Source organism: Gossypium arboreum, chromosome 3, assembly GCF_025698485.1.
Source record: "Gossypium arboreum isolate Shixiya-1 chromosome 3, ASM2569848v2, whole genome shotgun sequence".
In the NCBI taxonomy this organism is placed as follows: Eukaryota; Viridiplantae; Streptophyta; class Magnoliopsida; order Malvales; family Malvaceae; genus Gossypium; species Gossypium arboreum.
The window spans coordinates 2,559,110-2,579,535 of NC_069072.1; the positions used below are offsets into that span (position 1 = coordinate 2,559,110).

Genomic DNA, 20,426 nt, shown 5'->3' on the forward strand with positions numbered 1-20,426 from the left:
AAGATGAATCAATAATCGACATTAAACATCTGGACCATATAAGGGAGGGATGGAGCTTCTTATATATAGCTATTTAGTGGCATTTTAGTAGGTTATTTAATGGTTTTTTTTCCTAATTAATCCCTCTTATATAATTACTAGATTAGTGAAAAATTCTATACAAAAAATATATTTATTAAAAATTAATATTAAAAGAAAATGAGATTTTGGTTAAAATGATAAAGTTATTATAGTGTTTTGATGTTTTAAGTTTAAATCCTATAAATACCTTTTATAGTAATATTTATTATTTTATGAAAGAATAGAGTTTTTAGTGATTTCTTAATTGAGTTGAAAATTGGTTGATGAATGGCAGACATGTATCCTTCTAAAAGATGGGTCGATGTAGATGGGTTTCCTGACTCGGGTTTCTGCATGGGCTGTCTCGGACCTGTTAAAGTGGGTCACCTCTGAGCTAGGGTACAAAAGGCCATCCTTGGACTCAACGGAAATGCTGAATCGGGCTTAACGAGATCTAGGCTTTGGGCCTCCAGATTTCTTTAATTCCTTAACCACTGGAGCTTAAGGGTTAATGGGCCTAACAATGCTATTTTAGCTCTATATATTTTGAGTAAAGGATTAATAAACTCTTAGTCCTTGAAATTGGCAATTAAGTCCACTTTGGTACTTGTATATTTTGGTCCACTTTTGTAACCAAACTTCGCAAATAAAACCATTTTAAGCCTTAAACTTGGATCCCATCAGGATCTGATGTGGTACTATGATACTGTGCCACATCATCACTCGGATTTTTATTACATTTTAAAAATTTTCAGGTGATGATGTGGTATACTGGTATAATCTCAGAGTGACACATCATCAATTTTTTATAACTGTCAAGTTCAATGACCATAATAGACTTGTCAAATTTAAATACTAAAGTGAACCAAAAATATATATATACTGAAGTGGACCTAATTATTAAATTCGAGGACTGAAAGTTATATTAACCCTTAGAAGAAATCAAGGAGAACTTTTTCAGGTTTAGTGCCCAAATTCCACTTTTTACAACTAATTAAAGTTTAAAGAATGTCTTTATTAATTTAAAATAAAAATAAAATAAAATTTCACTAAAGTGTATTTATTTATTATAGAATTTTCAGATTTTATTTAATATATTATTGGATTAAAAGAGTGAAAAATGGAAATGGTGTAGGGTAAGTTGCCTACACCTTTTTCCAAAAAGGTCATCAACTGCCAACCATTATTATTTAGCTTCAACTTTTTCCTTAATCAATACAAAGCTTTTTCAAACACAATGTCTTATTTCTTGTTATCATTAATCCCTGTGTTTAGTGCTTAATTGAGCTGTAATAACTTATAAAGTGATTTAACAAAAACTTTTAAAATGTTTTATACAAATTTTAAATTTATAAATATTTAAAAAAACTTTTTCGTATTAAATATTAATCCATATTTGTATTGATTTAAATAGAGTAATGATTAAAACTTTTATCAAATATCTGTTTGATATAGATTTCAACTGTATTACTCCTATCTTCACCCCTAATATTGTATACAAAATATAAATTCATATTTTAATATATTAAAACCCATATTTTTATATCTATTTTAAATTCTAAATATACTTGTTAACACTTTTTTATTATATAAATATGTTGTTTTTTATATTCTAATCATATTCTCGTTTTCAATAAAAAATAAAAATAAATAAAGATTCGATGGATAAATTATTTTATGAACTCTTCTATCGCATTATTCATAATTTCTTTCCAATTATTTAATGATTTTTAGCAATTTTTTATGTTATTGTCATATAATTTTAATAATTTCTTTTATCTTGTACCTTGAATTTTAAACTTCAAATTCTCTAAACCTCGAACTTTGAGTTCAAGGCTCAAGGTTCAGTATTTGAGTTCGAGATTCAATTTTAGAGTTTAAGGTTTAAGATTCAAGTTCGGAGTTTATGATTCAAGGTAAAAAAATCAAATTTATGTGTTAATAATATGAAAAAATTATTAAAATTTTATTAAATAATCGAAAAAATACTATAAATAATGTGGTGGGAAAAATATATAAAATAATTTTTTCATAACTAAAATAATAAATAAATAAATAAAAAGATGTACAACATGAGGTTGAGGTATTTATTGAAAGATCTCGTTGTAATGCAATTAGAAGTATCTCAGATTTTGTCGGCACATTTTGGATTTTCTTTTTAAATTAGTTTTAATTTTGTAAAAAAAATGTTTTTTTAATATATCTTTTAATTGTCGTGGGGCTTTTTCTACTTTTTTTAATACATTGCTTCAAAGGTAGATTACGCTTCACGTGTATTTTATTTATTTATTTCTAATTTTGTAGTACACAAATTAAATAATTACACGTCAAATGTGTTTAAATTATTTTTCTTAAAATTAACACGATAAAAAATTATAAATATAGATATTCAATTTCAAATTTAATTAAGGTTAATTATTATAAAATATTTATTTAAGTCAATTTAATTGACATTCAATTCCTTTTATAAAAGATTCAAGTTGTTTTTAGTCACTCAGTTATTAATTGATTAAGGTGAGTTTGGATATAGAGTGCGTTTAGTTTACTTTTTATCTTTCATTACAGTATCTAAGCTCACCGTTATTACTGTTTTTACACTAACTGCGAGTAAATGCACCGCTCATCGAAACTCACTCTAAATTAAGAATTCAATTATTCTTTTTGATTTTTTTAGAATTTGAACTAAACTGATAGATTTTATAAATAGTAATAGCTAAATTTATTGAATATGTTATATTTATGATCAAAATGATAGACTGTGTAAATATTAAAAGACTAATTTTGTTATTAGACTAATAAAAAAAATCTCACGTTAGCTTCTTGTCACTCATCAAACACGAAAGTAACTAAAATATTTGATTTCGAAAAGTTTAATGTCTAAACTAGAATGAAACCAATGATTTTATCTTGATGTTATTTGTTTCAAAGATGACATCCATCGAAGTATTATGAGATTTTTTGAGCTTCTTGACATTAACTTATTTGCTTCGTATATTTGTATTTGTTGTTTTTAGTTTGCAAGAACACACCAATGAAGGCTTTTGTCTTTGCTTCCTCTTTTCAATAATGGCGATTTCATTCAAAGTGAAGTTTATTATTTCTCTCGAAATTAGATTTCAAGTTCATTAGATATTATATAATTTATTTTGTACTATTTGAATCTTTACATGTAATTGGCTTTAATTCAAATTTCATTATAATTTTTTTAGTTTTGATCCGAATCAAAATCAATCTTGACAAAGCCAAAATTAATTTAAATTAATTTATAAAAACTCGGATGTTAATCAAATGAAATCTTATCTCAAATCTCTCGATTAGGGTTTTCTTTTTCATCCCTAATCAGGGGACATTAGTAAAGGATGTACGAAACTGAAGGCTCGAGGAAGCATGTGGTAACAACCATAACAGAAAATCCCGTAAAACACGGAGTAAATATGCGACAAATCATAGTTAAGACTACAAAACCATGCCCAGTTGTTGTAGTCAATGGCACAACCGTAAAGCCTAACTTTTGGTTTCATATTTCATGATTTTTCTTTTAAACACCCGTAAAACGAATCCTCATTGACTTTATATATGCAAATAGAGGGTAAACGTTTTATGTAATAGAGTGAAAATTTTTAAATTGATGATTTATATTTTATCATTTTAATTGATTTGAAATTTATTTGAATTAAATTTAAGTAAAATTATTCGAGCTAATTTAAAATTAAATATGTTAAATTAAAATTTATTATGGTATAATTAATTTCATGCTGTATCATATAAAATTAAAACTATATATATTTAAAAACTTTTTAAAGTAAAAAAAATTTAATATAATAAATTTGAATCATTAATTAACCTGTTTAAGTCTCAAAATTATTATTCTAGAAAAGTTTTAATTTTTAAACTTTCTTTATATATATTTTAGAACTTTTAAAAAATATATATAAATTTGAAATTTTATAAATATTTTGAATTTTTGAAAATTAATTTGATTTTTTTGTAATTTTTGTTGGGAGAGATTATTTTTTTCAAATTATTGAATTATTTGAGTTATTCAATTTGAATAGATTTTTTCATCTCTATTCAAATTTATAAAGTATTTGTGGATAGGAGAATATTTGATTATCTCGGGTAATAGAAGTGTGTCTAGTACAAATATATTCGACTAATTATAATATAGAATCAAACCAACATAAAATATAATAGACAAAGAATTGACGAAAATCGAATTATAATAGAAAGAACCTATCAAACCCACACATGACATACACATAAGATGAGACTTGAAATACATACATCGCAATTTTACATGATAAAACTCGAATCTGAATATTCCAAGATCCGAACCATTTATTATTATTATATAACTGAACTTAGGTAAAACCCAAATCTGCAAACTCATTATTATTATTATTGGTAGTAAGAAAAATAAAATAAGAGTACCAAAAAGAGAAAGTTCATCAATTTCAAAAATTAAAAGAAAAAAAAAAGTACTTCCTTATGTGTGTCATAAACTCATAAATGCAAATCCCCCATCAGTTACAACTGTCTATTTCTCAAGCTCTTTTTGCAGATTTAAACCCTCTATTAATAATTACAGACCCATTCAAATTTCAAAAAATGGAGAAAATTTTGTCTACAACCTTGTCACCATAAAGGTTTAATTCTGATTTTAGTCCCTCTATTTTGGTTTTATTTGTTGTCGTTAAATTTTCACGCAGCCTTAATCTTGTAACATATACTTGTTCAAGTGTCAGGTTTTCTATTCAAATTCAAAGATTTGTTTAAAATTTCAGACGGTTTAGATAAAAATCATTAGAATAAAAATGGAGTTTAGATAAAAAAAATTAGACTTGATTAAAATATAAATTGAATTTAGACTTCCAATTTTAAAGCCCTAGCAAGGCTTGGTCCGAGTTTGAAATTTGTTACCTTATTTTATATATTATTTAATTACTAAATATTGCATGAAATAATTATATTTTAAAAATAAAATATCTATATTTATATTTAACTCGTTTTTATTTCTTCAAATTTTAATTTATTTATTCTCGATTTAACACTGTTGTCGACTTGGGGATATTGGGGATGTTATAAATTGTATTAGTTTTTTATTTAAAATTTGATATTTTAGGTGCTTAGATGATTCTCGTATAAAATAATTTTGTTTGATAAATTTTTCTTAAATAATTTTTAAATGACGTTTGAGATTTTATTTTCATAATTAATCTGAGATTTAAAACTTTGATAATAGAAAAAAAAGCAAATGGCATGAAAAATATAAATCAAACTATCTAAATTTAATAAAATAAAATGAAAAAAGAAGAAGCAAAAGGGCATGAAAATGGCATGAAACAAAATTCATGCAATTAAATCAACTTATGGCATGAAAAATGAGAAAAAAAGATTACGTGATTTTGTGAAATCAACTTACACGGAAAAGCTTTTGTAAAATGTTTTACTCTTTTGTAACAAGTAAAACAACAAAATTTACAAATTACCAATTTTTTTTTCTCGAAACAAACAAAAGAAAACGAGTAACTCCTGACCATATCTGTTTTTTTAAATATAATACCTAGAATTAACCATAACTATTCTCTAACTTATAAATTGAAGGATAATACATTTCAACACACTTAAATTTAAATTTTCCTGTATTAGCAATAATACAAATGTCAATCGAAGACTCAATCCACAGAATTTTAAAATATCACATTAACAAATTTTGCAGTATTAACTGTTGGAACTAAATTTTAAAATCTGAAAAGGAAAAAGACTACATTCCTAATTTTGGGAAAGTACAGGGACTGTATTTTAACCAATTAATAAACCCTCCCTCTATTCCCTTTATTACGTGATTAATTAATTACTTTAATGCAAGGAAGCACAGACAACAGCGACGACAACCCGTTTTTTAAGTGTTTTCAGTTTTCACCACAGTCAGCGGCTCCACCACCATTCTCCCTTTCCTTTCCTTCTTCCAATAAAAACACCCCACCTCTTCCCCTCCCCCCCATTACTATTTACTTCTTCTCTCAGTCAATCCCTTTCACTTTCCCTTCGGGATTCGTGCTTTGGGGTCAGTACTTCCTCACAATTTCCTCCGTGATTCCTCCCCTTTCTTTCCCTTCAAAAATAACACCCCCAACCGAACAAAGAACAACCCACGGCGAGCAAGAATATGAAGAACGCCGGCAACCCTAATACTAAACTCATTCTTCTCCACCCTTCAATCCACAAACCCACTTCTTCCCCTCACCGTTTTTTCCTCTTGTTCTTCATCACTTTTTTCGCTTTAGCTTTCTCTTTAACACTCTTCACCACCACTTCCATTTCGAATTCCGTCGCACCTTCTCTTTCCACCGCCGCTTCTTCTTCCCTCCCTTCCTCCGTAACCGCCGCGCTCCTCCATTATGCTTCAACCGCGGCGGCCAACTCTACTACCCATCACATGTCGTCTTCTGAACTATCCGTCATTGCTTCCGCTCTTCATAACTGTCCTTCCTCACCTTGTCGGTTCCTTGTATTCGGTCTTACCCATGAATCTCTCCTCTGGCATTCGCTTAATATCCACGGCCACACCGTGTTTCTCGACGAGAGTGAGTACTTGGTTTCTTCATTCGAGCGGAGTCACCCGGAAATCGAAGCGTATGATATACAGTACGGTACCAAAGTGAGTCAAATGTCGGGCTTGTTGTCAACGGCAAAATCCCATGTCGGTGACGAATGTAGACCGGTTCAAAACCTCTTGTTTTCCGATTGTAAGCTTGCCATCAACGACATGCCGAACCATATTTACGATTTAAGCTGGGACGTGATCTTGATTGACGGTCCACGTGGGTACTTTCCCGATGCTCCGGGGAGGATGGCTCCGATTTTTACTGCGGGAGTGTTGGCGAGGAGCAAGAAACGAGGGAGGGAAACGCATGTTTTCGTGCATGATTTCGAAAGGGACGTTGAAAGTCTTTTTAGTGACGAGTTTTTATGCGACGAGAACTTGGTGGAAACCGTGGATTCTTTGGGTCATTTCGTCGTGGAAAAACGAGAAGCCAACGATGGTAAAAATTCTGGGTTTTGTAAGAACACGACGCTATCGTCGCTGGCGTCGGTTTCATCATCGTCGGGTGAGGATGTTGATTGAGTGAAATTCCGACGGCGTTTAATCTCTTTGGCAATTCTTTTTCTTTTTTTTTTTTCCAGGTACAGAAATGTAATATTATAAAAGGTTAAAACTTTTAACCATTGTAAGTGTATCCACAAAATATATATAATCTAGTTTTTACGAAATGTAAATGTAATTAGTTGTGGTTGGTGTCTGAGAAAATGGTGGGAGAGGGAAAATTGATTCTATTTGGTCTGAGAAAATAGGGGAAAATATCAATTTTTTAAAAATAAAGTGGGAAAGTAAGAAATTGAAATTTGAATTTGTTTTTTTTAAGAAAATGATATTTGAATTTTATTTTAAAGGTCTCATAAATATAAAAAGAATCCCATGCAAGACAAAATGAAAATTTCCATCAAATTTTGTTATTTTCTCAGCAACCAAACGGTAAAATTGAAAAAAGAAGGGAGATATTTTGAGGTAAAAAGTACAAGTAGGCGTAGCGTCGGTGGTGGGATAGCATTATGAGATTTGGTGGCGAGGGTGCGGCTGAGGATGAATGTAAGAAACAGCGGCGTAAGATTAGCGAACCCTGGTGGGTACTACTATTTAAAAATCTTGAATTAGAGCGGTACGCGCTACGAGGGTGTATGAATGTCAACTCTTAAAATAATTGGCTTAGAGGCGCGTGCGGATAAGAAGCTTCCCGGTATTTTTGAGGGGAACTGATTTATCTATTTCTGAAGATACGTCTTTATTTTCTTTTGGTACCAGGGTGATCACGTGGTCCACGTGATTAAAAGCGTACGTTTCGGCAGAAGAGTGGAAAGGTAAAGAGGTGTGTCGGTGTGGCAATAAAACATGATTACTACATAGAGGGATCAGCAAAATCCGACTTAATTCAAAAAAATTGATAAAAATTTAAATTTTAAATTAAATAATTTAAGTTATTTGAGCTATTCGGATTAATTTAAAAATTTAAAATTTTGATTTAATTCAAATTTAAATTATCTAAAATTTTGAATAAAAATAACAAAATTATATTATTTTGATAAATTTCAATTTTAAATTAATTTTTTCATCAGCCTTGCAACTTATTTTCTTTCTGTCGTTCCAAATTCCCATCTCTTACATATTATGTGATTTACATTCGGATCCAAAGGTAAGTTCAAAATTTAGGAGGTTTAGGTAAAAATATTAGAATCGTTAAAATATAGATTCATTTTTAAATTTATAATATTTTATATTATATTTTTATATATTATGTAATTTAGAATACATTAAAAAATAAATTTAAATTAATATATAATACTATTATAATATAAACATTAAAACAATGTTAAGATAACTATAAAAAATATTAAATTATTAAATATTAAAAATAATATAATATAAATATATATTAAAATAAAAATAAATATAGGAGGCCTAAAATTGGTTTAGATTAGTCTTTTACAAATAAGGACGGATTTGAACAAAATTTTTACTTATCCGATTAAATTGGTATTGTTCATCTGTCAAATCTAAACTCATTTGTAAAATTATTAAAAAAATAATATTTTTACAAATTAAAATTATATTATTAGAATAATATTTTTATATTATTTTAAATTAATAAAAATTAGATATGATATGATATGATTTCAATCAAGGACACTCTAGTTCTTATATTTTTCGAGTTTTGAAATTTTAGTCCGATCCAATGGTAATAATTAAATCATTTGGTTAAATTATATCATTAGCCTTGCATTATGCCTAAAGTTATAGATTTAGTCAAGTTCACCAATTGGATCATTTTTAATGACTAATATGTAAAAATAACAAATAAACATAGCATTACACATGTGATAATATATTTAACGCATCAAATTTAAAAAATAACAGGACTTAACTTAATGAATTTGATAGTTATCATTTGGTCAGTACTAAAATTTTCAAATCCTAAAAGTACAGGAACTAAAATGTACCAAATTAAAGTACAGATACTAAACCTACAACTTACGCAAAGTATAAGGTCTAATAGGAGAATTTGAATTTTTAACAACCCTACAAATGGTATGATTAGAATACAAACAAGTTGAAGATTGACAATAATTAGAAATGATTAGAAGGCTTAACAACTTAATCATAAACCAAAACTATTAGTTCACATATAAATTAATTGATAATTAGAGTTTAATTTTGTTGTTTTATTTGAGAAGTTATTATTTTATTATGTGAAAATGATGGATTGAGAATTAAAAATAGAACACAACTCACGGATTCCTATGGCAACAACATTTAGATACGTCCCAAGGTTTGGTATGATGTATGATACTACCACACGAGTTTATGTACATTTAATAAATACACATGACATTTTTAAATGCTATTAATATTTTAATTCAATTTTTTTAATAACTATATGTATTTTTATTTGGAAGAATATTTGACAAATCTTGAGTGCATTAACCAAAACTATTAGCTCATATATAAATTAATTGTTGGGGGTTGATTTTTTTTGGAGTAGTCGGTTGAACCCTCAAATAGTGGAGATATTGTGATAAGAATGTCTATAATTGATTTTAATTTTGGGTATTGTTTCCTGACTTCGAGGGTAACCCAATGGGTCCGGGGAGCACCTCACCGTCAAGGGAACGTCTAATATTTGGCTTTGGTGGAGTTCAAACATATGCTGGTATTAGTGGGTAAAAATAATATTGTTTAGCTAGACTTGTCATGCGAAAACTCATTAAAAAATGACACAACATGCATATTATTGGGAGAGATTTACCTGAATATCATTACAACCCAAATAGAATTGGACTTGCACAATAAAACAAATAAATGTAACAATGGTGCAGATTGTTGGAAATATATTACTGTAAAATGAAATAGCTAACACTAACAGACTAAATAAATAAAACAATCACTATGCCGTTGAAGAATCATTGCTTTAGAAGTAAATTCATCCATTTGTGTAATTGTGTAGTGGGTGTTACCTCTCAAGGTTAACAAAGTATTTCAATATTCGTACACCCGAATAAAGAATGTGAAATACAACTGATATTGCTCTTCTCCAAAATATTTGGAGAAGTAGACTTGAAACTAAAGCTGAAAACTTAGTTGGAATTTTGACTGGAAAAATTTTCTAAAACTAAGAAAGGCAGAGAAAATATTGTTGTTTACTTCTTGTTGTGGAAAAATAAAAAAATAATCTACTATTTATACTGTTTTTTAAAGAGACAAAATGTTAAAATAACAGTGTCAAAAAAATATGTGCAATACACAAACATATACGAATCAAACCAGACAGCGACAATACGTGTATTAGGTGTTTAGCCCCAATTTACTCAATAAAAATAAAAGTCCACGTTATATTTACATCCCTTAAAAAATTTTTTCAACTAATGTGAGGTGGCCCACTTTGTATTAGCAATATACACTGTAAAAATGAGAGATGCGAGGAGGTACAAAGGATATTTATTTATGTCACATAAAACAGGCTGTTGACACGACATTGACAGAGTACATGTAAAGTAAATTGATGCGTGGTTTGGTTCCTGGGAATTTATTGTGGATGGGGTTACTATGTTCCTTCCTCTACTTGTCACTTTCTTACCTCGTGGTCTTAATTTAATCAATGGTCGGACTAGTTAGAACATGGTGCATAGGTCCCCCCTTGCCCTGTCATTACACGAACAAGTTCCTTTGAACATTATTCACAGCAATCTGAATCTGAATACTGATAGTTTAGGGGGTCTAGGAGTTTGGTAGATTTGGAATTATGGAGGTTCTCAATTAATTATACACTAGATGAAAGTTCTTTTTTAATAGGAATGTATCTACACTTGTTTTGTAGTTCGGGTTATTTATTTAATTTAAAAAAATTTAAGTAAAAATGTTAGAGTTGAAAAATGAGTTTAGGTAAAAAAATTAATTCCATTTAAGATATTAGGTTCGACCTTGATTTGTTTTTTAAGTTTGTATTATATTATATTATTTTTATATATTAAATAAATTTTAGCGTATAAAATTAAATTTTATAGCAATAAATAATACTATAATTTAAACATACTAAAAATATTAAATTACCTATTTATATATAATAAATGAAAAATATTTTAAATTATTAAATATTAAATTAAAATTATATGAATATTTTAAAAAATTGATATGGACAAGCTTAAAATGCGTTTGGATAAAATTTTAGACTCATATTTTGAGTAATGTTGAGTTTGGACAAATATAAAATATATTAATATCATGTTTAAGTCCGACCCATCCCATGTACACCTCTAATTGGATTTCTAAATAAGAACAAAGCTCTTTCTAGGGTTGTTTCCTCTACTTACAAAGTCTAAAACTTTTATCACTCAGTCTAATAAACGTTGGTATAATAAATGAAAGTTATGTATAATGTATAATATGATTTGATCCCTAGCACGATTGATACATATTTATACAAGAGTTAATATTGGATTTGTCGATAGTGACTAGTTTTTTTTGGTAGAAAATAAACAAGATTAAGTAATTATAACGAACCAATCATGTGACAGCCCTAATTATACCCTAGTCGGAATGTGGTTTCGGGACCACAAAACCGAGTCATAAAAATTTAATTTAAATTTAACTACATATATTCTATGTGTGGTGGTGTTTTTGTGCAAATTTGATGAATTAATTTAGTCTAAGAAATGTAAATTTTCATAGTAGGACTTAGTTGAGAAACTTAGAAAATTATGATAGGTAATTGAAAGGATTAAATAATTACAAAGTGTGAAAGTTTGGATTTGCATGTTAAATTGCCCAAAATTCAAGTAATGGCCGGCCAAGTAATGATGCTTCTTCCACTAAGTTGAATTTGTTATAATTTTCTATTAGCTAATGGTTAAAATAAATTAAATAAAAGAAATAAATTAATAGGAAAAGATGAATAAAACAAGAAAAGAGAGAGTGTGGTCATTTTCTTCCTCTTGCAAGCGCCGTAACTAGGGGAAAGAAGGAGGAAATTTTCTAGGACATTCGGCCTTCCTAAGGGGTTGATTAAGCTCAAGAACTTAAAGGAGGGGAATCAAGCAAAGGCAAAGCGAAAAACATCGAGTAGCCGATTGGAGCTATTTTTATCCAACAAGAGGTAAGTCTATAAGCAATTGAAGTTGGCTATTCTATACATAATTGGTATATACATGTCATAAAGGAATTACTCACGTTCATGTATTCTTGATTGAAAGCTTTGTGGCTAGTTATATTTAGTTAATTGAATCAATCATTTATTTATAACGAAATGACTTTGGTTACTAGATATGCAGATTTAAATGGCACTATGTGTGCGTATTTGTATGGCACTATGTGTGCGTATATGTAAGGCACTATGTGTGCGGAATTATTTGGCACTATGTGTGCGGAGTTGAATCGTAGATTCGCGTGTAGATTTCTAAAGCACTTTGTGTGTGGGTTAGCATGGTACTATGAGTGCAAAATTTCTTAATTGAGCCTTACATGTGAGAAATCGGTTATGTAATATTTTGATTTATTAGTGGTAGCTGACTAGTATTGAATTAATGGTTTAGGTAATATATGAACCTTTTTAATTCTATTTCGACACTATCTGAGTCAATTATTGCATTTTATTGCTTACGACTCTTGAGTTGAAAATTCATTTGGTGTTTTTACTTGTCTCTTATTTAGATTTTCCTTGACCCATTTTGCGTACTTGGAACCATCGTCAAGTCATCACACCTACAGAACGTTTTGGTACCCTTTTTAGTAAATATTAATTTAACATTATGGCATGTATAGGCAAATATGTATTTTTGTTCGAACCTTAATATGTAAAACTTCAGCCATGCGAATATGGCTTAACTACTAAGTTTGAATTTGGTTATGTGTAGTCATGGTTTAATTCGTTTTGGATATAATGCTATATGTTATTAATGAATGGTATATATGATTGGTGTTATACGTTTTGGACAATGTTTAAGTTCTTTCAAATTATCATATCATGTGTTTGAATGGAAGTTATATGTAGTATATACATATATATATATATATAAGTGATTAACTGTAAATTGTTATTCTATATATGATTATAGTATATAATTTAAGCTAGTATTTTAGATTGTTTGGATCAAATCGTATGATAGGGTTATTATAAGTTTAATACATATTTATTTGTTTTGATTAAATTTGATGATGATTAATGATGTGTTTCGGCTATGTATGAATAAGGAAAGTATATGTAACATCCCGAAATAGGGCCTAAACGAACGATGGTTGCGAAACCACAAATCCGAGGTAGAATGTAACGCCTAATTTTCAAGTGGTGTCAAAAATGGTGATTTGAGATCACTAAATCGGACAAATAAGATTGAACAAGATAGTAACTTAATATTTATGAGTCAAGTAAGAATTTAGAAGAATTTGTGAAATGGTGAAATTAGTGAATTAAAATAATTTATTAGGTCGACGGGTCAAAAAGCAGGTATCGAGACCTCGAATTTGAAAATCGAGCTATAAATATTTTTATAAATATTTATGAAGTGTCATTGAGTTAGTATTAAAGTTTAGTTAGAAAATTTTGATGTTTAGATAGCTAATTAATTAAAAGGACTAAAGCGAAAATAGCTCAAAATTTGTTAAATTGTGAGTAAATAGCTTAAGTATTTAAAAAGATGGATTTAAAGAGCAATTAGACCCAAAGGTTAATGGCTGGACGGTTTGGGTATGAAATAAGCAAGAAAACAATGTGAACAAGGGACAAAATTGGAATTAGCATAAAAGTTAATAGTTAAAAAAATGATGTAATTGAAAATCTAGACATTTCTTCATCTTTCTCAGCCGAAACGCCGTAGCAGGTCTCCTATGCTGGTTTTTCATATTTTTGCACCATGTAAGTTCAATTTTACTATTTCTTAGTAATTTTATGTTTTTGTGACTTTTACAATTGGGTCCAATCATCTAATTCATTAGTTTTTGATTTGGTGGGTGAAATTGGAAGTTACCCTGGCTGAGTAAGGGTAGTTTATGATGAATTATTATGAAATTTAAGTTCTAATTTCATATTAAGGTTGTTTTATTAAGTCATTTTGATAGAAAATGGTATTTAGGACCTAATTGTGAGCAAAATTGTGAATTAGATGTTGGTGTTGAAATTCAGAATATCAAAGGCTGTGAAATAGTTTATAATGATAAAATAAAAGTGTTAATTTAGAAAAAATTAGTTCAATTGATGGGTGAATTGAGCAGGGACTAAATTGTAAAAACTGTAAATTTTGGGGTAAAAGTGCAATTTCGAATTTTGAACAGCATAAATTGTGAAGTGAAATAGAAATCAAATAAATTCTAATGAGTAGAAATATTTTATATTATAGATCAAGAATCCAAAGAAGAACGAGGAAAAGAAAAAGTAAAGGACTAAATTGTAAGGTTTAGTCACATTTTGTATCAAGGTAAGTTTACAGTAAATAAATGCAATATTCTTTTATTTTACATTATTATTGTCAATTTCAGCATTTATATATTATGTTATGAAAATATTTAAAGTCGAATTTAAGGTGAAGTGGAGGAAAAGTGTTAGAAAGCCCGGTTGAACCCTAGGAATGTTAGGATATTAGGGTTGAGGACAAAACGAAATGAGCCATGTAAGTCCATATTAGAAATATGGCTTTGGAGACAGGATTGAGCCATGTAAGTCCATATTATATATGGCATTGGAGAGGAATAATTCATTTAAGTCCATGTCAAAGACATGGCATTGGCGAGATATTGATAGCAGAAGCGACCCTAGTATCCTTAGTATTCCGAGTGGTTCAACGGGTCAGGATACGAGTTAAATTATAGTGAATTAACAGCAAAGGAAAAGTAGATTATACTTATGAAAAGGAAAGGTCGTAAGAAAGAAGGTAAGGGAATAAAGAAGAAGATAGAAATTGAGAAGTAAAGAAATTTATGATGTTAGATGATATTATGCATAATTATCCATTATGTTGAATGTTGTGATTTATTTGCTTGTAAGCTTACTAAGCCTAGTGCTTAATCTCTTTATTTTCTTCTTCTTATAGTACTTATCTAGTCACTCGGGGATCGAAGGAAATGTCGGAGGCCGATCACACTATCAAAGAAATAACTCGGTATAACTAGACGTTTTGTTTTGGGTATGGCATGTATAGAAACTTAGCTACTTTTGGTATAATATGAATAATGAATGATGTGTAAATACTTGCTAGTGATTAGCTAAGAAAATAGCTGATGATATACATGTTTATTAATATGTATGATTGAATGATGATTATCAATGAAAATTATGAAAATGTGAAAGTAACCTAAAAACAGATTCAAGTAACAGAAATGATGTAACTTTGAAAAATCACTAAAATTGTAGAAACATATTTTGAAGATGAATAATATATGAAATTAAAGCTTATTATGTATATTTTCTTATGGAATAAGAAAAACAGGTAAAAGTATTATATTTTATGATATATCTGAGTTTTAGTGAAACAGGGTCAGAGCGATTTCTGGATCCCCTGTTTCAAGTTTGGAAATTCACCATAAATTGTACAAAACTAATTAGAAGGTATAATTTATATGGTTAGAATTCTTGTTGAATCTAGTTTTGAGAGAAACAAACGACTTAGTCATATGAATTTTGTACAGGAAGAAAAATGGTTCGTAGTAAGAAGAGGTCAGTGCAGTCGAGTTTTGAAATAGGGGAAACTTTAACTAATAAACTGTACTAATTGGCTAAGTCAAAAATTCTAGAAAAAAATTAGTAGATATATATATGAGTCTAGTTTCATGAAAAATTTACAGATCTTAATTTCGAGTTTTGAAACTCGAGAAATGAATTTTTAAGTAACCATGACGCAGAAAAATAGTTTATTCCGAAAATTAAAATAAGTGATTTAGAGTTGTTTAAAAGGTAAGATAAGTTTAGTAACACCTCAAGCTTGACTCCGGTGATGGTTTCGGGCGTGGGGGCGTTACAGCATACATGCAATGTGGTTTAGTGTGCAATTGTGTACATGAATTGTAATTTGATCTAGATATTGTAAAATATTAACACAATTATTGATATAATTAACATCATTTTTATTTAATTAATTTATATATTGCACACATAATATTTATATTTATTCAATATAAAAATAGATTGATGTATTTGTTTTTAAAATGTGTATTAAATCAAAATTAAAGTTTCAACTATAGTTAGGGTTTAGAGTGTAAGTTTATGGTTTGAGGTTTAAAGTTTAAGGTATCTTGTTGAAGATTGAAGCAATATTTGGAATTTCTTGAGATTCTTACCATTTTGTACTACACCTAATATAAGTATATAAAATATATATTTTGTACTACACTAATATTCGTCACACTAATATTATTTAAATATAATTTAAAAGAAATTATAAATAGTTTTAAATTTTGATCAATTTTTAAATATTTTTTAGTATCAAAAGCATTAGAGGCGTTTAGGTAAAAAACGCCGCAAATGATAGGCAATAGCGGCATTTTTAGACAAACGCCACAAAATGTAATTATACATTAATTAAAAATGTCGTTTTTCTATGGAAATATTAGTGGCATTAGCGGCGTTTCTATAAAAACGCCATAAATAGTAATTTACTTTAATTTAGAACGGCGTCGTTTCTAGTTGAGATAATAGTGGCAGTAGCGGCGCTTTGCCTAAAACGCCGCAAAAGATCTCCTATAGCGGCGCTCTATTTAAAACGCCGCAAATTAGTCGTCTTAAACGTCGTTGTTTTCCGTGGAAATATTTGTCGTATTAGTGGCGCTTTGACGAAAACGCCACAATAGGTCTCATTTAGCAGTGCTTTCTATAAACGCTGCAAAAGAATTGTTCTAAACGTCGTCATTTTCAGTGACCGCATGTTGGGTAGTGGTGTCGCTTGTTTAAAAACGCCGCAATTGGTATCCTTTAGCGGCTCTTTGATGAAAACGCCACAAATGGTCATTTACTCTTATTTGAAACCGTGTCGTTTTTCTCCCCTGAAGTTTATCCCCCTATACCCGATATTACTACAATTTTTTGCTAAGTCATTTCCCCCATTTTAGATTCTTTTTTTCTTAAATCCCTAAAATAAAGAACAACCCCTTTTTTTCCCCAAATTCTTCCTTCATTCCCCAAACCCGAAATCCCTAACATTTTCCCCAAATCCATTTTTTCCCCATACTTTTTTTCCCAAAATCAGTTCCCCCATCCCCGAAATCCCTAACTCTTTTCCCTTTCCTCACTTCTTGCTTCCTGTAAACTTCCCCGAAATCATTGCCTTTGTGCTGTCAATTACTTATGTTGCTCAAATTTTGGAACCAGTTGAAATATTCTCAGTTATACTAAACGTGTAATTTGGGTACAAATTTGTTTTCCTCTTTTTAGTTCATCATTGTTTTCTGGAATCTGAACATATCCATGGTGATTGAACATCTCACTGTTTTACTCCTTATGTTTTAATTTTTAGGGTATGGCTATTGTTGGTCTTCTGTTTCAACTGCCTAGCTTCAATCAGTAATATATTTATTATTATAGTTTGGAATGTCTTGAGGTGAATGTAAAGATGCGTCCAAACTTATAGAAGAAATAGTCTCTGTTTATGAAGTTACTTAGCTGGTATCTCTTCATTTTAAAACATAAGCCTGGATTTTTCTTTGATCTCTTCATTACTGTACTTATTTGTTATCCTATTGGTTGGAAATATCCGTCTCTATTAACAAAGTTACCTAGTTGTTTCTTTGTCATCAAAGACACTCAATTGAAAGGTGACCGAGCATCTTATTGTTTGATTTGATTCCTTGTGTTTTGACTTTTAGGATATAGTTCCATGTGTGTTCTCCATTTCATCTGCCTAGCTTCTATCTGTCAGTTATCTACGAATTCTTCTTGTTTGGAATGTCTTTGAGTGAATGTAAAAGAATATATTTTGTCGGCAGCCCTCTGATACTTCTCCAATTTTTTGCCATCCAGTTTCCTATTATCTATCATACTGTAAGTTCTTTTTCTAAAAAGTATTAGTGAATTAATGTTGTCTGATATTTATATTTATATTTTATTTTTTATTTATAAATTAAAGTATTAGTGAATTAATGTTGTCTGTATTTCAGTTACTGCTTCCTGCTCCTCTTTTAACTATTGGTTCAACTGAAGCTGCCATTTAATCTTCGAATTAATATTTGGTACTGATATTGATAAAGTTTTTATATTTGCTTCAACTAAAATAATATTTGGTGCTACTCTTATAATCTTACATCTGTTCTAGGTACTATCGAGCACTTGAATTAATATTTGGTGCAACTAAATACACCACAGCCATTGACATCTGTTCTAGGTACATGTTTTGTTGCTAAATTTTTTTCCTTATTTCTATGCATTTTCGCTTTAAATTACTTAACAAATACTACTTTTTTTACTCCAGCCTCTGTTTGCTAGTGAAAATGGAGTAGACCAGGTTGTTGAAATTATTAAGGTACGTTTTAGTTCAAAATTCTAATCAATTATAGTTTTATCATGATGATTTTGGAAAAATTAATATTTTGGTGCTGCAATTTTGTATAGATTTAATTGATGGTTCTGTTTGGAGCAGAACTATTTTGTTTTCAAAATATTTTTAATTTTTTTACTTTTGAAAATAGTTTACATAATTTACATGCAAGTTCAACCACATGCAAGTTCACCACAACTCACATAATTTACATAATACATAACTTACATAATTTAAAGTTCAAATTTCATAACTTACATAATTTACATAACTTACATAATTTAAAGATCAAATTTCATAACGTATATAATTTACATAACTTACATAATACATAAATATATATCATATTATAACTTACATAACTTAATTATACTCATAAATAAAACAATTTACTCGTGTAATTTATTATAAACTTTAGAGTTCAACAACTACGAAATGGATAGGACTTGGATGAATTTATCAAGGGTAAGCAACGGCTATCGAAATGGAGTACAAACTTTTCTAAATTTTGCTTTTCAAAATACAAGCCTAGAGAATATGATTCTTTGCCCTTGTAAGAAGTGTGGCAATATCAATTGGCATTATCATAAAGTTCTCTACGAACATCTAATTGTTGATGGCTTTATTCAGGGGTATAAAAAATGGATTTTTCATGGAGAGTGTACACCTAGTAGAACCTCTTCAACGATTAATTCGAGTTATCCTCATAGTGCTTACCATCAGTCTGTTAGAGAAGATAACATGGAAGGTATGTTACGGGATGCATTTAATATGCACAGTCATGGTTTGCAATCATTTTCGTCTGATTTAATTGCATTCAATGATTGTAATTTCGATGGAAATGCTTTCACCGAAACAGGAAGAAGTGTACCTGATGAACAGCCAAAATGAAGAAGCAACGAAGTTCTACACGTTACTTAGTGAAATGAATGAAGAACTTTATGAGGGATCAAAATTTTCAAAAATTTCCTTCTGTATTCGTCTTTTTCACTTAAAATGTTTGGGAGGGTGGACTTGAAATTCCTTGACAATACTGTTAGAGTTTTTGAGAGATATGTTCCCCTTTGCTAAAGTCCCTTATTCATGTAAAGATATGAAAAAACTGATAAAAGATTTGGGCCTTGGATACAACAAAATTCATAGTTGCCCATATGATTGCATGTTGTATTAGGGTGATCGGAAAAACCAACAATCTTGTCATGTTTACGGTAAATCTCGTTGGATGAATAGAAATACAGAAGATGTTAATGAGGATGAATTTGAGGCACATTCAAGAAGGAAACCAAACAAGATTTTGCGATATTTTCCACTAATACCAATGCTTCAAAAGCTTTTCATGTCGTTAAAGACAGCTGAGTCTATGACGTGGCATCATGATCAACGAACAGATGATAGATTATTAAGGTATCCTGTGGATTCTTTAGCATGAAAATCATTTGACAGTAAATTTCTAAGCTTTGCAAAGTGATCCTCAGAGTGTGAGGCTTGGGTTAGCATCTAATGGATTTAATCCTTATAAAATCATGAACACTTCATACAGTACTTGGCCTGTAGTACTTGTTCCTTACAATTTACCTCCATGGCTTTGTATGAAGCAATCTTTTTTTATCTTATCTATGATTATCCCTGGAGAGAAAGGTCCCGGAAATGATATTGACATTTATTTGCAGCCACTTATTGAAGAATTAAAACAATTATAGGCAGGTGTTGAGACATATGATGTATTGAGAAAGGAGAACTTTTATCTACGTGCTACTTTGTTATGGACAATTAACGATTTCCAGGCTTATGCTAATTTATCT

At 29.5% G+C, this 20,426-nt stretch overlaps 1 protein-coding gene and 1 long non-coding RNA gene across 2 annotated transcripts; both read left to right on the plus strand.

Annotated features, from left to right (window-relative positions):
- Positions 1-5,893: 5,893 nt before the first annotated feature.
- LOC108474681 (protein IRX15-LIKE-like) lies at positions 5,894-7,335 on the plus strand. Its single transcript, XM_017776674.2, has one exon. It carries the CDS (start codon positions 6,230-6,232, stop codon positions 7,187-7,189), a length of 960 nt encoding a protein of 319 aa, XP_017632163.1. The 5' UTR covers positions 5,894-6,229; the 3' UTR covers positions 7,190-7,335.
- A 7,167-nt stretch (positions 7,336-14,502) lies between these two features.
- LOC128290100 (uncharacterized) lies at positions 14,503-15,432 on the plus strand. Its single transcript, XR_008279743.1, has 2 exons — positions 14,503-14,580; positions 15,193-15,432. It is a non-coding gene; the product is annotated as an uncharacterized LOC128290100 (long non-coding RNA).
- The last annotated feature ends 4,994 nt before the right edge of the window (positions 15,433-20,426 follow it).